Source organism: Bufo bufo, chromosome 6, assembly GCF_905171765.1.
Source record: "Bufo bufo chromosome 6, aBufBuf1.1, whole genome shotgun sequence".
Classification (NCBI taxonomy): domain Eukaryota; kingdom Metazoa; phylum Chordata; class Amphibia; order Anura; family Bufonidae; genus Bufo; species Bufo bufo.
In genome coordinates this window covers 191,916,352-191,930,739 of record NC_053394.1, presented here as the reverse complement: position 1 = coordinate 191,930,739, position 14,388 = coordinate 191,916,352, and the positions used below count along the sequence as shown (strand labels likewise).

General features: G+C 42.1%; 1 protein-coding gene across 1 annotated transcript; it reads right to left on the bottom strand.

Moving 5' to 3' along the window:
- Positions 1-12,428: 12,428 nt before the first annotated feature.
- On the bottom strand, positions 12,429-14,080 carry LOC121005626 (posterior protein-like). Its single transcript, XM_040438400.1, is given in 3 exon segments — positions 12,429-13,490; positions 13,608-13,765; positions 13,768-14,080. Coding segments are annotated over 3 exon segments (1,533 nt in total).
- Between the last annotated feature and the right edge of the window lie 308 nt (positions 14,081-14,388).

The following is a 14,388-nucleotide window of genomic DNA, read 5'->3' as shown; positions in this document are numbered from 1 at the left end:
TTCTTCTCACTAAAAGAGCTTTCATTTGGTGGTATTTCATTGCTGATGACATTTTTACATTTTGTATTATTAATCGAAATAGACCGAAATTTTTGCAAAAAAATGACATTTTTCACTTTCAGTTGTAAATTTTTTCTAATAAAACTACATTTCTATATAAATGTTTCTCTAAATTTATTGTTCTACATGTCTTTGATAAAAAAAATGCAATAAGTGTATATTTATTGGTTTGCGCAAAAGTTATAGCGTTTACAAACTATGGTACAAAAATGTGAATTTCCGCATTTTGAAGCAGCTCTAAATTTCTGAGCACCTGTCATGTTTCCTGAGATTCTACAAAGCCCAGACAGTAGAAACACCCCACAAAAGACCCCATTTCGGAAAGTAGATACCCTAAGGTATTCGCTGATGGGCATAGTGGAAGTTTTTATTTTTTGTCACAAGTTAGCGGAAAATTATAATTTTATTTTTTTTTCTTACAAAGTCTCATATTCCACTAACTTGTGACAAAAAATAAAATTTTACATGAACTCGCCATGCCCCTCACGAAATACCGTGGGGTGTCTTCTTTCCAAAATGGTGTCACTTGTGGGGTAGTTATACTGCCCTGGCATTTTAGGGGACCTAAAGCGTGAGAAGTAGTTTGGAATCCAAATGCGTAAAAAATGCCCTGTGAAATGCTAAAGGTGCTCTTTAGAATTTGGGCCCCTTTGCGCACCTAGGCTGCAATAAAGTGTCACACATGTGGTATCGCCATACTCAGAAGAAGTAGGGCAATGTGTTTTTGGGTGTATTTTTACATATACCCATGCTGGGTGAGAGAAATATCTCTGCAAAAGTCAACCTTTCCCATTTTTTTATACAAAGTTGTCATTTTAGAGAAATATTTCTCTCACCCAGCATGGGTATATGTAAACAGACACCCCAAAACACATTGCCCAACTTCTCCTGAGTACGGCGATACCACATGTGTGACACTTTTTTGCAGCCTAGGTGCGCAAAGGGGCCCAAATTCTAAAGAGCACCTTTTAAATTTCACAGGGCATTTTTTAAGAATTTGGATTCCAAATTACTTCTCACGCTTTAGGTCCCCTAAAATGCCAGGGCAGTATAAATACCCCACAAGTGACCCCATTTTGGAAAGAAGACACCCCAAGGTATTCTGTGAGGGGCATGGTGGGTTCATAGAAGATTTATTTTTTTGGCACAAGTTAGCGTAAATTTTTTTTTTTTCTCACAAAGTCTCCCTTTCCGCTAACTTGGGACAAAAAGTTCAATCTTTCATGGACTCAATATGCCCCTTAGCGAATACCTTGGGGTGTCTTCTTTCCAAAATGGGGTCATTTGTGGGGTGTTTGTACTGCCCTGGCATTTGAGGGTCTCCGCAATCATTACATGTATGGCCAGCATTAGGAGTTTCTGCTATTCTCCTTATATTGAGCATACAGGTAATGAGATTTTTTTTTTTCGTTCAGCCTCTGGGCTGAAAGAAAAAATGAACGGCACAGATTTCTTCATTCGCATCGATCAATGTGGATGAAAAAATCTCTGCCAAAAAAAAAAGGAGGGGAAAGGCGTCTGCCAGGACATAGGAGCTCCGCCCAACATCCAAACCCACTCAGCCCGTATGCCCTGGCAAACCCGATTTCTCCATTCACATCAATCGATGTGGATGAATAAATCATTGCCGGAATTATTATATATTTTTTTTTATATACAAAGTGTTTGCGAAAGCATATGAACACCGCCCCTCAACTCATAAGCCTCGGCAAACGTATCTTTTTTACTGCAGAGGAGAAATCTCATCTTGCAGCGCCGCATACACCGACTTTAGTGTAATCTGACAGCAGCGCAATGCTTCTGTCAGAATGCACATCAGTACTGCAGCTGGTCGATCGGTTGGTCGACCTAGAAGGTGAAAAAACAAAACAAAAAAAAAAAAACAGGCCGCAACGCAATCAATTTATTAACATTAACTTTATATAACATTTGAAACAGAACATTAACTTTTATAAACTTTATTGAACTTTTGGAACATTAACTTTTTAGCTTACCTGTGATTTTTTTTTTACCTTTATAGGACAAACCTCTCCTTCCCCATGGGACAATGTGCAAAGCGCAAATCGCCCAGAGATGTGGCGAAGTACAGTCGTAGCCAAAAGTTTTGAGAATTACATAAATATTGGAAATTGGAAAACTTGCTGCTTAAGTTTTTATAATAGAAATTTGCATATACTCCAGAATGTTATGAAGAGTGATCAGATGAATTGCATAGTCCTTGTTTGCCATGAAAATTAACTTAATCCCCAAAAAAAATTTCCACTGCATTTCATTGCTGTCATTAAAGGACCTGCTGAGATCATTTCAGTAATCGTCTTGTTAACTCAGGTGAGAATGTTGATGAGCACAAGGCTGGAGATCATTATGTCAGGCTGATTAGGTTAAAATGGCAGACTTGACATGTTAAAAGGAGGGTGATGCTTGAAATCATTGTTCTTAAATTGTTAACCATGGTGACCTGCAAAGAAACACGTGCAGCCATCATTGCATTGCATAAAAATGGCTTCACAGGCAAGGATATTGTGGCTACTAAGATTGCACCTAAATCAACAATTTATAGGATCATCAAGAACTTCAAGGAAAGAGGTTCAATTCTTGTTAAGAAGGCTTCAGGGCATCCAAGAAAGTCCAGCAAGCGCCAGGATAGTCTCCTAAAGATGATTCTGCTGCGGGATCGGAGTGCCACCAGTGCAGAGCTTGCTCAGGAATGGCAGCAGGCAGGTGTGAGCGCATCTGCACGCACAGTGAGGCGAAGACTTTTGGAAGATTGCCTGGTGTCAAGAAGAGCAGCAAAGAAGCCACTTTTCTCCAAAAAAAACCCATCAGGGACAGATTGATCTTCTGCAGAAAGTTTGGTGAATGGACTGCTGAGGACTGGGACAAAGTCATATTCTCCGATGAAGCCTCTTTCCGATTGTTTGGGGCATCTGGAAAAAGGCTTGTCCAGAGAAGAAAAGGTGAGCGCTACCATCAGTCCTGTATTCATGCCAACAGTAAAGCATCCTGAAAACATTCATGTGTGGGGTTGCTTCTCATCCAAGGGAGTGGGCTCACTCACAATTTTGCCCAAAAAACAGCCATGAATGGTACCAAAACACCCTCCAACAGCAACTTCTTCCAACAATCCAACAACAGTTTGGTGAAGAACAATGCATTTTCCAGCACGATGGAGCACAGTGCCATAAGGCAAAAGTGATAACTAAGTGGCTCGGGGACCAAAGCGTTGACATTTTGGGTCCATGGCCTGGAAACTCCCCAGATCTTAATCCCATTGCGAACTTGTGGTCAATCCTCAAGAGGCGGGTGGACAAACAAAAACCCACTATTTCTGACAAACTCCAAGAAGTGATTATGAAAGAATGGGTTGCTATCAGTCAGGAATTGGCCCAGAAGTTGATTGAGAGCATGCCCAGTTGAAATGCAGAGGTTCTGAAAAAGAAGAGCCAACACTGCAAATACTGACTCTTTGCATAAATGTCATGTAATTGTCGATAAAAGCCTTTGAAATGTATGAAGTGCGTGTAATTATACACTGCGTGCAGAAATATTAGGCAAATGAGTATTTTGACCACATCATCCTCTTTATGCTTGTTGTCTTACTCCAAGCTGTATAGGCTCGAAAGCCTACTACCAATTAAGCATATTAGGTGATGTGCATCTCTGTAATGAGAAGGGGTGTGGTCTAATGACATCAACACCCTATATTAGGTGTGCATAATTATTAGGCAACTTCCTTTCCTTTGGCAAAATGGGTCAAAAGAAGGACAATTTGGATTGTCGTGTCTGCGTGAATGGAGGAGAGCATGTAAACGTCACGCTTGTCTCTCCATTTCACCGCGAGCAGTTCTTCGTTACACAAGGCAGCCCTCTCCCCCCTTGCAAGACGGGTGGTAAAAAACCGTTGGGGGAAGCCCCGGCGACTAGGTCGCGCGGTGCCACAGCAGCCAATCTGTTCTAGAAACAAATGCCTGAAGAGGGGCACACTTGTGTAGAAATTGTCCACATAAAGATGGTACCCCTTGCCAAATAAGGGTGACACCAAGTCCCAGACTGTCTTCCCACTGCTCCCCAGGTAGTCAGGGCAACCGACCGGCTCCAGGGTCTGATCTTTACCCTCATAGACACGAAATATGTGCGAATAGCCTGTGGCCCTTTCACAGAGCTTATACAATTTGACCCCATACCGGGTGCGCTTGCTTGGGATGTATTGTTTGAAGCCAAGGCGCCCGGTAAAATGTATCAGGGACTCGTCTATGCAGATGTTTTGCTCAGGGGTATACAAATCAGCAAATTTGGTGTTAAGGTGGTCTATGAGGGGCTGAATTTTGTGGAGCCGGTCAAAAGCTGGGTGGCCTCTGGGACGAGAGGTGCTGTTTTCACTAAAGTGCAGGAAACGCAGGATGGTCTCAAATAGTGTCCTGGACATGGCAGCAGAGAACATGGGCATGTGATGAATTGGGTTCGTGGACCAATATGACCGCAATTCATGCTTTTTTGTCAGGCCCATGTTGAGGAGAAGGCCCAGAAAAATTTTAAATTCAGAAACTTGGACGGGTTTCCACCGGAAAGACTGGGCATAAAAGCTTCCCGGGTTGGCGGCTATAAATTGAGTGGCATACCGGTTTGTTTCTGCCACGACTAAGTCCAAGAGCTCCGCAGTGAAGAACAGCTCAAAAAACCCCAGTGCCGATCCGATCTGAGCTGTCTCAACCCGAACTCCAGACTGGGCGGTGAAAGGGGGAACTACTGGTGTGGCTGAAGTTGGGGGCTGCCAATCAGGGTTTGCCAGCATCTCAGGGACTCTACGGGCCTGTCTGAGCAGTGGCTGCGACGGGGGAACTAATGCAAGTGCCACCGTACCAGCTTCAACTGCCCTTCTGGTGCTCGCCACTTCACCATGTTCTACGTCAGTGCTGGTACTAGGTCCAGGATGGGCTGCGCTTGTGGTGTATGACTGACCACGTAATCCGACAGCGCCAGTCCCACTCTGCTGCCCTTGAAGCGGATCCTGCGCAACCTGTGGTCTAGCAACACGGGGCCGGGTACGCCTGGTGGTATCAGGGACCTCAACCTCATCGTCCGAACTTTGGGTCAGACTGCCACTGCTTTCTACAGGTTCGTATTCTGACCCGCTGGATTTGTCAGATGAGGGTTCCTATTCCTCATCTGACTGGGTCAGTAGCCTGTATGCCTCTTCAGAAGAATACCCCTTCCTTGCCATTTGGTCAACTAAATTTAGGGGGTATTCCCTGAGACTACCCAAGAAAAAAAGCAAGCCTGTCTTACAAATGGGAGGCTAGCGAAGTACAGGAAGCCGCTGCGATTGATAAAAAATATCAAAACTGCTTTTTTTTTATCGCCGCAGCGCTTGTGAAGTGATTGTGCAGTGATAAAAAAAAATAAAAAATTGTCACTGCGACGGGCGGGCGTGGGTGAACGCACGTGTGGGCGACCGATCAGGCCTGATCGGGCAAACACTGCGTTTTGGGTGGAGGGCGAGCTAAGGTGATTGTGATCAGTTCTGATCACTTACAGATACTATAAAAGTACCAATGCTGATAAGCGATACGCTAATCAGCGAATCAGTGACTGTGGTGCGGTGGGCTGGGCGCTAACTGTTGTATCCAAGGGTTTCTGCTGACTATCCTTGTATGTCTTTGAAAGATGAGGAATCCGGATTTAAGCTATGGCTTATTTAATTAATAAAAGTAAGGTAAAAGGTTACAAGATAAATGGATAACAGAGTATAAAGCAAACCTTCCTTCAATGTCCTATACTTGAAAAGAATATAAACATACTAGTACTAGCTTCCTAACAATCAATACATATCTAACTATATCTAACTACCATTGATCTAGTGTATATTATATATCAAATCGAACCACATTCACGCCCACAATTCCACCCCTTACTCCAGTATCTTCCGGCCTCCTTCATTACCATTCGTCCAATGAACTTGCAGTAATCTGATCTGAGTCCACTTCTTCATATTGATGCAGGAACTGCCACCTTCCTGCGGATGGCGCTGGTGTCCTTTTAGTTTGCCTTGGGCCTGAGGCATGGCATATTGTTTCAGCTATGTCAACAGCTGTCCGTCCAAACTTCCTTGAGAATCAGACCTTTTAGGGCCGACAGGATGCCTACACCATTACAAATGCGCAGTCCATTGTGTATAACACCGCAGGGGCTGGTTTCAAGTCATCAGGACAGGGGAAACAGGAACCCTATCTCATTTCCATTCTTATCACTCAGATGTCAAGCTTATTCACATTGCTATTGTTGCAGCTTTTATGACAGATGCTGTTTACGACAGGATGAAAACAAGATGTTCAGGCTTATTCAGATGTTAGGCCTATTGACATTGCTATTTACACCAGGATGACAGTAGTCCATTGCTCCCCCATCAACACATCCAAGTCCATCCAAGTGTATTAACTTGTATCAAACTCATGTTGACTTCCAACATATGCCCCTTTGTGTCTGAATGACACACCATTGATGACCACTTTACAGTCCATAGTTCTCTTCAACCTTGCGGTCCATCATCATCCGAATAGAGTAAGGGTGAATCCTGTCACTCACCATTCATCACTTTCCATTCATTCCAATAAATCTTGTTACACTCTTATTAGGACATTGAGGAAGTCATTAACATTTGAATCATCAATAGATTCACATACTTATCAACAAAATCAAAATACATATATCATCTATACTAAGCACACCATGAAAATATAATTCAAGTATTTCATGCATGATGTAACTAAACATTCATTTTCTGATTACAATCTGTTGTATCGTTCAGGGATCAGGCACTTTCCCCTGCTATGTCCTTGTCTGCCACAGTTGTCACATTTTAAAAGATGTTCCTCCAGGCTCTTTGGTACATCTAATTCGCATGATGCAATTTTATATTTAGTTTGTATTTCTATTTCCATGGATAGGGCCTGGAGCCTTTTATATAGATACCGTGTCATACAACACATGTAAATTTGCAATAAGGATAAAACTACAGCAACAATGAGCAATACCACAATCGGATGGATTAAGAAATTTAAGATTCCATTGGCTGCACTTGAATGCCCAAATATAACCTCCCACCAATAACCCTTAGCATTATTTTCTAACAGATGAGTAATATGTTTTAGCTCTTTCTGGTCATGGTGTATAACGATTGTAGCATTAGCTCCTTCTTGCCGTAGCTTTCTAAGCAAATATTCATCTTGATCAAATCTGATCAGCCAATCATGCAGCTCTTTCCCCATTCCCAAATTTAATGCTTGAAGATTGACAGGGTTATGATATTCAATATCAATAGATAAGTTTGCAATGGTGGGAAACACATATCTCCAACTTGGTGTCTGGATTTCCGTGACATTACCAAGCGTGCACCATGCACCCTTATCCACAGCTGTTGTTATTGAACATTGACTTGTGATCAGAGTTACATTGGTGATGTTTAATAGAAAGAAACAGATTCTCTGATGTCCTAGGTATGTGACTGGTGTCTTATCTTTTGTAATAAACTCCCCATCCAGAACACAAACCGACGAGTTGTTCCAACACTTGTCCTCCACCAACCTATCCTGGCCTGGTGTACACAATATATCCTGATTTCTATGTAAGCAGAGGGAAATATCAACCTGCTTCCACACCCCATCCTTCCTGATTACATGAGGATGGTCTAATCTTGGATGTAGTAGTGTGGATCCTCCAGTAAGAATACCAATTGAAGTGACCTTATACACTACCTCTAACGGGGAGCTTGTGTATGGAATCAGGGAAGAGGCATAACACGTTTCCAAGTTATGATTAATACATCCAATCCAAGCACTCGCCCACCATTTGGAGTGTGTGAAAGTGAGGAGCTCTGGTAATGCAGCAGTGGCCTGAGATATTAATTCATATGGCCATTGCCCATTATACAAGGTTTGAATCGCCAATTTTATATTAGTTGATAGTTCCACCTGCCCTTGTGTACAGGCCAGAGCCCAGGATATGTTCCTCCCATCAGCCTGCATATTTTCCACGAACATCTTGAAATGTTGAATAACGTCTGTTGCTACCCCAATGCTAGTGTCTATATGCCCCTGCTGTAGGTTACTGATTATTTGATTAATTTCCCTTTGTACCTCAAACCCATTTTTACTGTTAGATGCTATGGCTGCAAGTTTGGTTTTTAAGACGCTAATATCTGCCTGATTAATGATTCCCATTCCAGCTCCTACGCCACCCAATATTGTGTCGACCATATCCCTTTTTCCTCTGCTCTTCCCATTCCTCAAATGCTGACGAGCCCTAGTGTTTTTGGAAATCAACCATTGATAGAGGGAACGCACCTGATTCATTGTATGTCCTGTACATATTGGATAGTGGGTTTTAATTAACCATAGAGAAATATTAAACCGCCATGTGATAAACGCATATTGAACACCACTAGCCATTGTCTGGGCAGAGTCTAGGTTAACTTGAAAGGGTTGTCCTTCTTCCAGTTGTAAGGCCTTTTGAGTATTCTCAGAATCTTTGTTTGTGCATGGCTTAATATTATCTGGAGTGGCATCAACAATATGCATACCCCCAATCTCTATTTCACGTGTACCACATGTCCAGTGACCGACCATCTCCCTATAAGATTTATATGATTTGGACATAGTACCGATAAGATAATTTCCACCATGTTGAATTGACATATCAATGTCTTTGGCTTCCCCAAGTCTTGTCCTTCTATAAGCCAGGTTAATATTTTTTGGAGTGAACATCGGGTGCATATTGTCATGCCAATATATGCCACATACAAACAAATATTCTCCTTCCCTTAAGTAGTCACTAAATACTCCATATTGAATACCTTTCTGCTCACCCGTATTTGGCAAGTCAGACTCTTCTCCCAGCCAATAACCAGTATCATTGACATATATTGTTGCCATCATGAATGGTTGTAGTGATTCTGGCAATATTCCCTGTGCACCGTGCGTTATTGCCAATCTCCCAATATTTGAACTATGATTTACCCTCCCAAAAGAGAAAACCACCCTATACTTGAATTGCCCACCAGGATTCTGATAATATCTCTTGGTTACATCCTTTCCCTCTGGAATGAGTCGCACTTTCCTACTCCTAACTTCGTGATTATTAACTCTTTGTGGCATGTCCATGGTTATCAATTCTGATGGTATCAATATTGCCTTTTCATATTCCCCATCTGGAAACATAAATGTGTCCTCATCTCCTGATTGTTCCAATTCCTGCACTCCGATAACATAGGTGATGCCAATCATCAACAAAACTGTTGTAATCTCCATATCCAGAATCCGGAATTTTCGGCCTGTTAATTCATGCTTCATTTAAGATTCTGGAATAAAAGAACAAGAGAAGCATCACATTCTTATCAGTTACATCCGTTTGCATTGATCTGCATGAACCCACTTCTCCATATCCCTCCTTTTCATGCACTTGGTCCCTTTCTTGTTGTCCACCCGTTTGACCTTTACAACCTGATCACTCAATCTTACTGTTACCAGGAATGGGCCCATCCAATTGGCATCCCATGAAGACTTAGGCACAAAGTTCTTTACCATCACCCTGTCTCCTACTTCTAGTTTAATTGGTGGCCTGCCAGGTTCCTCTTTTGCCTTTGGAGCCATATTGCTGGCCGCAAAGTATAGATATTTTTGCACCTGGTCTTGCAACTGTGCAAGGAATTTTTCCTTTTCAGCACTGTCCCTCATTGGTGTACTAAGCTTCGGGTCTGCAGGGTGGCACAGGTTCATAATTCTACCAGTCATTAATTGATATGGGGTGATTGAAGTGCCTCTTGCCTCTGTACCCCGTATTGCCATTAGAATTGTGGGTAAATGACACAACCAGTTATTTCCAAATTGTAGTACCATTTTTTTAAGTCTTTCCTTTAGGGTTCTGTTCATTCTTTCTACCATTCCTGACGATTGGGGATGATATGGCACGTGAAATTTTTGCTCAACATTTAACATCTCACACATGCCTGTCATGATCTTTCCTGTGAAGTGTGTGCCTCGGTCTGACTCTATGGTCTTAGGGAATCCCCATCTTGAGATGACTTCCCTCCATAGGGCTTTTGCTGTTGCTATTGCAGTGTCTCTCCTCATGGGTAAGGCTTCCACCCATTTAGAAAACACATCAATCACCACTAGCAAGTAACGATACCCTCCAGGAGCACTGGGTAAAGGGCCAACAAAGTCAATTTGTAGCCTTTCCCATGGTCCTTCTGCCAACGGTATCCTGGACAGCACAGGCCTTTGGCCTTGGATTCATTTGCGCACAGATTAAACATTCTTGTATAACCCTCACAACAGTGTCTTTCATGTTTTCCCACCAATATTTTGTTTGAATAAACTTTAAAGTACCCTCAGTACCCATATGCCCTGTTAGCCTATGGTTCTCTTTGGCAATGTCTTTTTGATATTGACAAGGTACCACAGATCTAGGGCCGTCTGGGGTTTCTCTGAGCAACAAATCATCCTGGATATTGTAATATTGGGGTTTCTGTGCTGTCTTTTCCCTAATGGAGCATTTGATTTGCTGTAAATTAGAGTCTTTATCCTGCTCTGCTGCTAAGCACGGTGTTGGTGCTTTAACCACAGGCAGGCATTCAAGTTTAAGATCCATTTGGTCTCCGTCCTCACTGTCATGTTCATTCCAGGCCTGTCTTCCCTCAATATCATAGGGAGTCCACCTGGCCCCCATGACAGCTGCCTCTTTGGCTAGTTTGTCTACCTCATTGTTGCCAACCGCAATTTCATCAATGCCCTTCTGATGTGCCTTCACCTTTATTATTGCTACTCTCTGTGGTTCTAAACAGGCTTTGTCCCAAATGCCCTTCAACACTGAACCATGTGCAAGTGTCTTCCCTGATGCATCACTAAATCCTCTTGTATGCCACAAAGGCATGTACTCAGTTAGTGATCTAGTAACATAGGCACTGTCGGAAAAGATAGCATCCACCCAAGGGGGTCTGCTTCCCGTGCCTCTCCTTTCAGGAGTTCATAGAGCGGCTTAGCTTTCTCAGCAAATCCCTCTATGAAGTCCCTACAAAATCCAACCATCCCTAAAAACTGCCTAAGGGCTGTTTTTGTGTTTGGCCTCGGCAACTTCTGTATAGTTTCACACTTGTTAGGGTCAGGAATTCTCCCTCCTTTTGAAACTATGACTCCCAAAAATGTCACCGATTCCTTCATTAACTGGGCCTTCATAGGATTTAGCTTAAGGCCTGCTTCTTCAAGAAGTCTCAACAACTCATTTAGTAACACGTAGTGTTCTTCCTTGTTGTCAGTTTGGAGCAATATGTCATCCACATATTGCACAATACAGTCAGGCTCTGAAAATGACAACAATATTCCAACCATGCATTTATGGAAGTATGTTGAACTGGATTTGAAACCCTGTGGCAACCGACAAAATGTGTATTGTTTCCCTTGAAATGTAAATGCAAATTTGTATTGGCAATCAGGATGAATAGGAATTGAAAAATACCCATTTGAGATGTCTATTGATGAGTACACCGTGGAAGATGGCTTAAGTGTTGTCATCATGTCGGGCATTTTGGCGACAACATTTGTAACGGGAGGGGTACACTTGTTTAATGCCCTGTAGTCTAGCGTAGGGCGCCACCCATTTGGTTTCCGAACGGGCCATAAAGGCGCATTGTTTGTAGACTGGCATTCCCTGATTACATTTTGGACCAGCAATTCCTCAATTGTGTTTTTGATATATGGAATTGACTCAGGTGGTATCTTGTATTGCCTCTGGGGAGGGGGATCTGGGCCTTCTACCATCACAATCATATTTGACACTTTGCCACATTGAGTTTTTGATGTTGCCCACACTTTGTTATGTTGCCACAAGATATCAGCCAATCGTTTATCCTCTGTTTTTAATAATGCAGCAGGGTCTAGAGACTCTGCACCCTTGATCGCAGCAATTCCATAGTTATCAGTAACCATTTTAAGGCAGCCTTTATATCGTGATCCCTTCCACAACATCCAGTTACACAGATCAACCATGAGCCCATGTTCCCTCATTACATCTGATCCAATGATAGTACCCTCATGTGTTGGAGACAAGTACAAACTATGCTCCACACCTAGGTTTCCCATGCTTATAGCTACCGGTACAGATTGCCTAGAAGGTACCAATTGTCCACCGAAGCCTCTCAGAAAAATACTTTTACCTCTAGGGTTCATGGTCAAATCCAAATTCGTCAAACTTACCGCTGCCCCCGTATCCATTAAAATATTTGTACGATGGCCCCCTACCGCACCCTGGATACGTGGTCTACCGCCTTTGTCCCTATCTAGCTGGCACACAAGGGACAACACAGGGGCCTGACATCCCTATGGTTTTACATAAGGATTTGTTGGTGGTGGGGCCTTAAATTCCTCTGGCAACTCCGCTATTGCTTTTCCTATCCTTCTGATTTCTTTCAAAAGTGGACCATACAATGTAGCTTCAGGAGGCTGAGATACTCCATCTGCTGCATTATCTAATCCTTGCCTTTGCTGCTGTTTTCTTAAGAAAAAAGCTCTGTCATTGTTGCCTTTCCTATTACTTCTGCATTCTCTCATAGTATGACCTGTATTTCCACATTTGTAGCACTTCCCCATAAATCTTACTTTGCCTTCATTCTTAACTATCTCTGATATTCTCTTCTGAGGTTTGTTGTCATTACAAGTCTCCTGAATCCAGTCCTTTAAAATATTTAGAAAGGCTTGATAGGAATTTGCGTTCCTTAAGGCAACCTTTGTTGGGTAGTCAACAAATGTGCATTTATTAGCCATTGAATAAAGAAAACTGCTGTCGTCAGGAGGCATGTCAGGACAGTTATATGTAGCACGAAATAGGGTCAAATACTCACTACAGAAAATGATTGGGTCATCCCCTCTCCTTAATTTTGCATTCTCTAGGGCATTGGTACCTCTAATATCTCTTCCCCCCATTACTCTCTGCAATTCTTTCAGCCTATCACTTGCATTTCCCCAGTTGGAGTTGAGTTCTGCAGATAATCCTTTGTGAGTGCCCACAGGAGGCTGTAACTTCTCACACAGCTGAGATGGGAGCCATACCCTAAATAAGGCACATGCATCCCTATTGTTCAGATTATACTGCGTAACCACAGCTTCCAGCCTGTTGGAAAGATTAATGGGTGAAGCACTTGTATCAAATTTCCCCAATATTTGGCATAGGTTTGTTTTATCCTGTATAGAGAGTGTTGTGGATTGGATACGATTGCTACCATGAATATGCAAACTATCTCTTCTTTGTCTGCTTTCATCTGACAAAGGAGTAAATAGAGAGGAACTATGATCTGGGGTTGATTGTGGCCCATCTGCAGTGCAAATAGGCTGCTCCTCCCCCCATTTACGATCTTTTTCCTCCTGTTCAGGGGAACTGTACACCTGTGTTTGATCACCACAACAATGATTATTAGCACTTTCCTGTGATCTCAAGGTCATATTGCAATGTTGTTTATGAATCAGTTGATTATCAACATCATGCAATCGATCTTTAAGTACTTTTACAACATCATCATTCCTTTCTTCTTTCTCTTCTAAAGATGCAATTTTCAGATCTCTAAGTCTACATCTTTCCTCATACTCCTCTATTTCATCCTCCAAATCACAATTCTGTTGAACCAGCCTATCCACTTCCTCTCTGAGATCTTCACACAACCATCATTTTCAGCGCTAGCAATAGCCACAGTGATTCCCTGTTCAACTCTATCCAGCTCACCCCTTAACTGAGCCTTTTCAGAGTACCACTGCAATTCATTTTGCTCTGCAATCTCTTTCATTTTCATTAGCATGCACAACATATTAGCCAATTTCTCTTTCTTTGTTTTCTTATTTGACTTTCTATGTTTGCTATTTGCATTCTGCTCATCACATTGCTTTATCATATCATTAAACTGATGTGTTAAAGCATCGTTTGTACAAATCTTAAAACTAGCAGATGCATGTTTTTCAACAAATTTATCGACAATTTCCATTTTACTTACTACTACAGACAACAGAACAAAATACCACTAACTTACTAGTCAGTAAATGACAATTCACAAAGAAAAATAAATATACCACAAATGTATTGCAACTAGTAAATACTAATTCATTACAAAACAAACAACACCAGGGACAAAGATTTCATAAAATCCTCCCTATGGTAATCACACTCCAAAACCACTATCAGAGTCTCGTGATTTACCTATCCTTGACTGACCGTATCTCATATACCTGATCAACTACAGATCCAAGATCCAGGCCAAGAGTGATCTCCTATTGAAGCATAAGGCTACTTCCC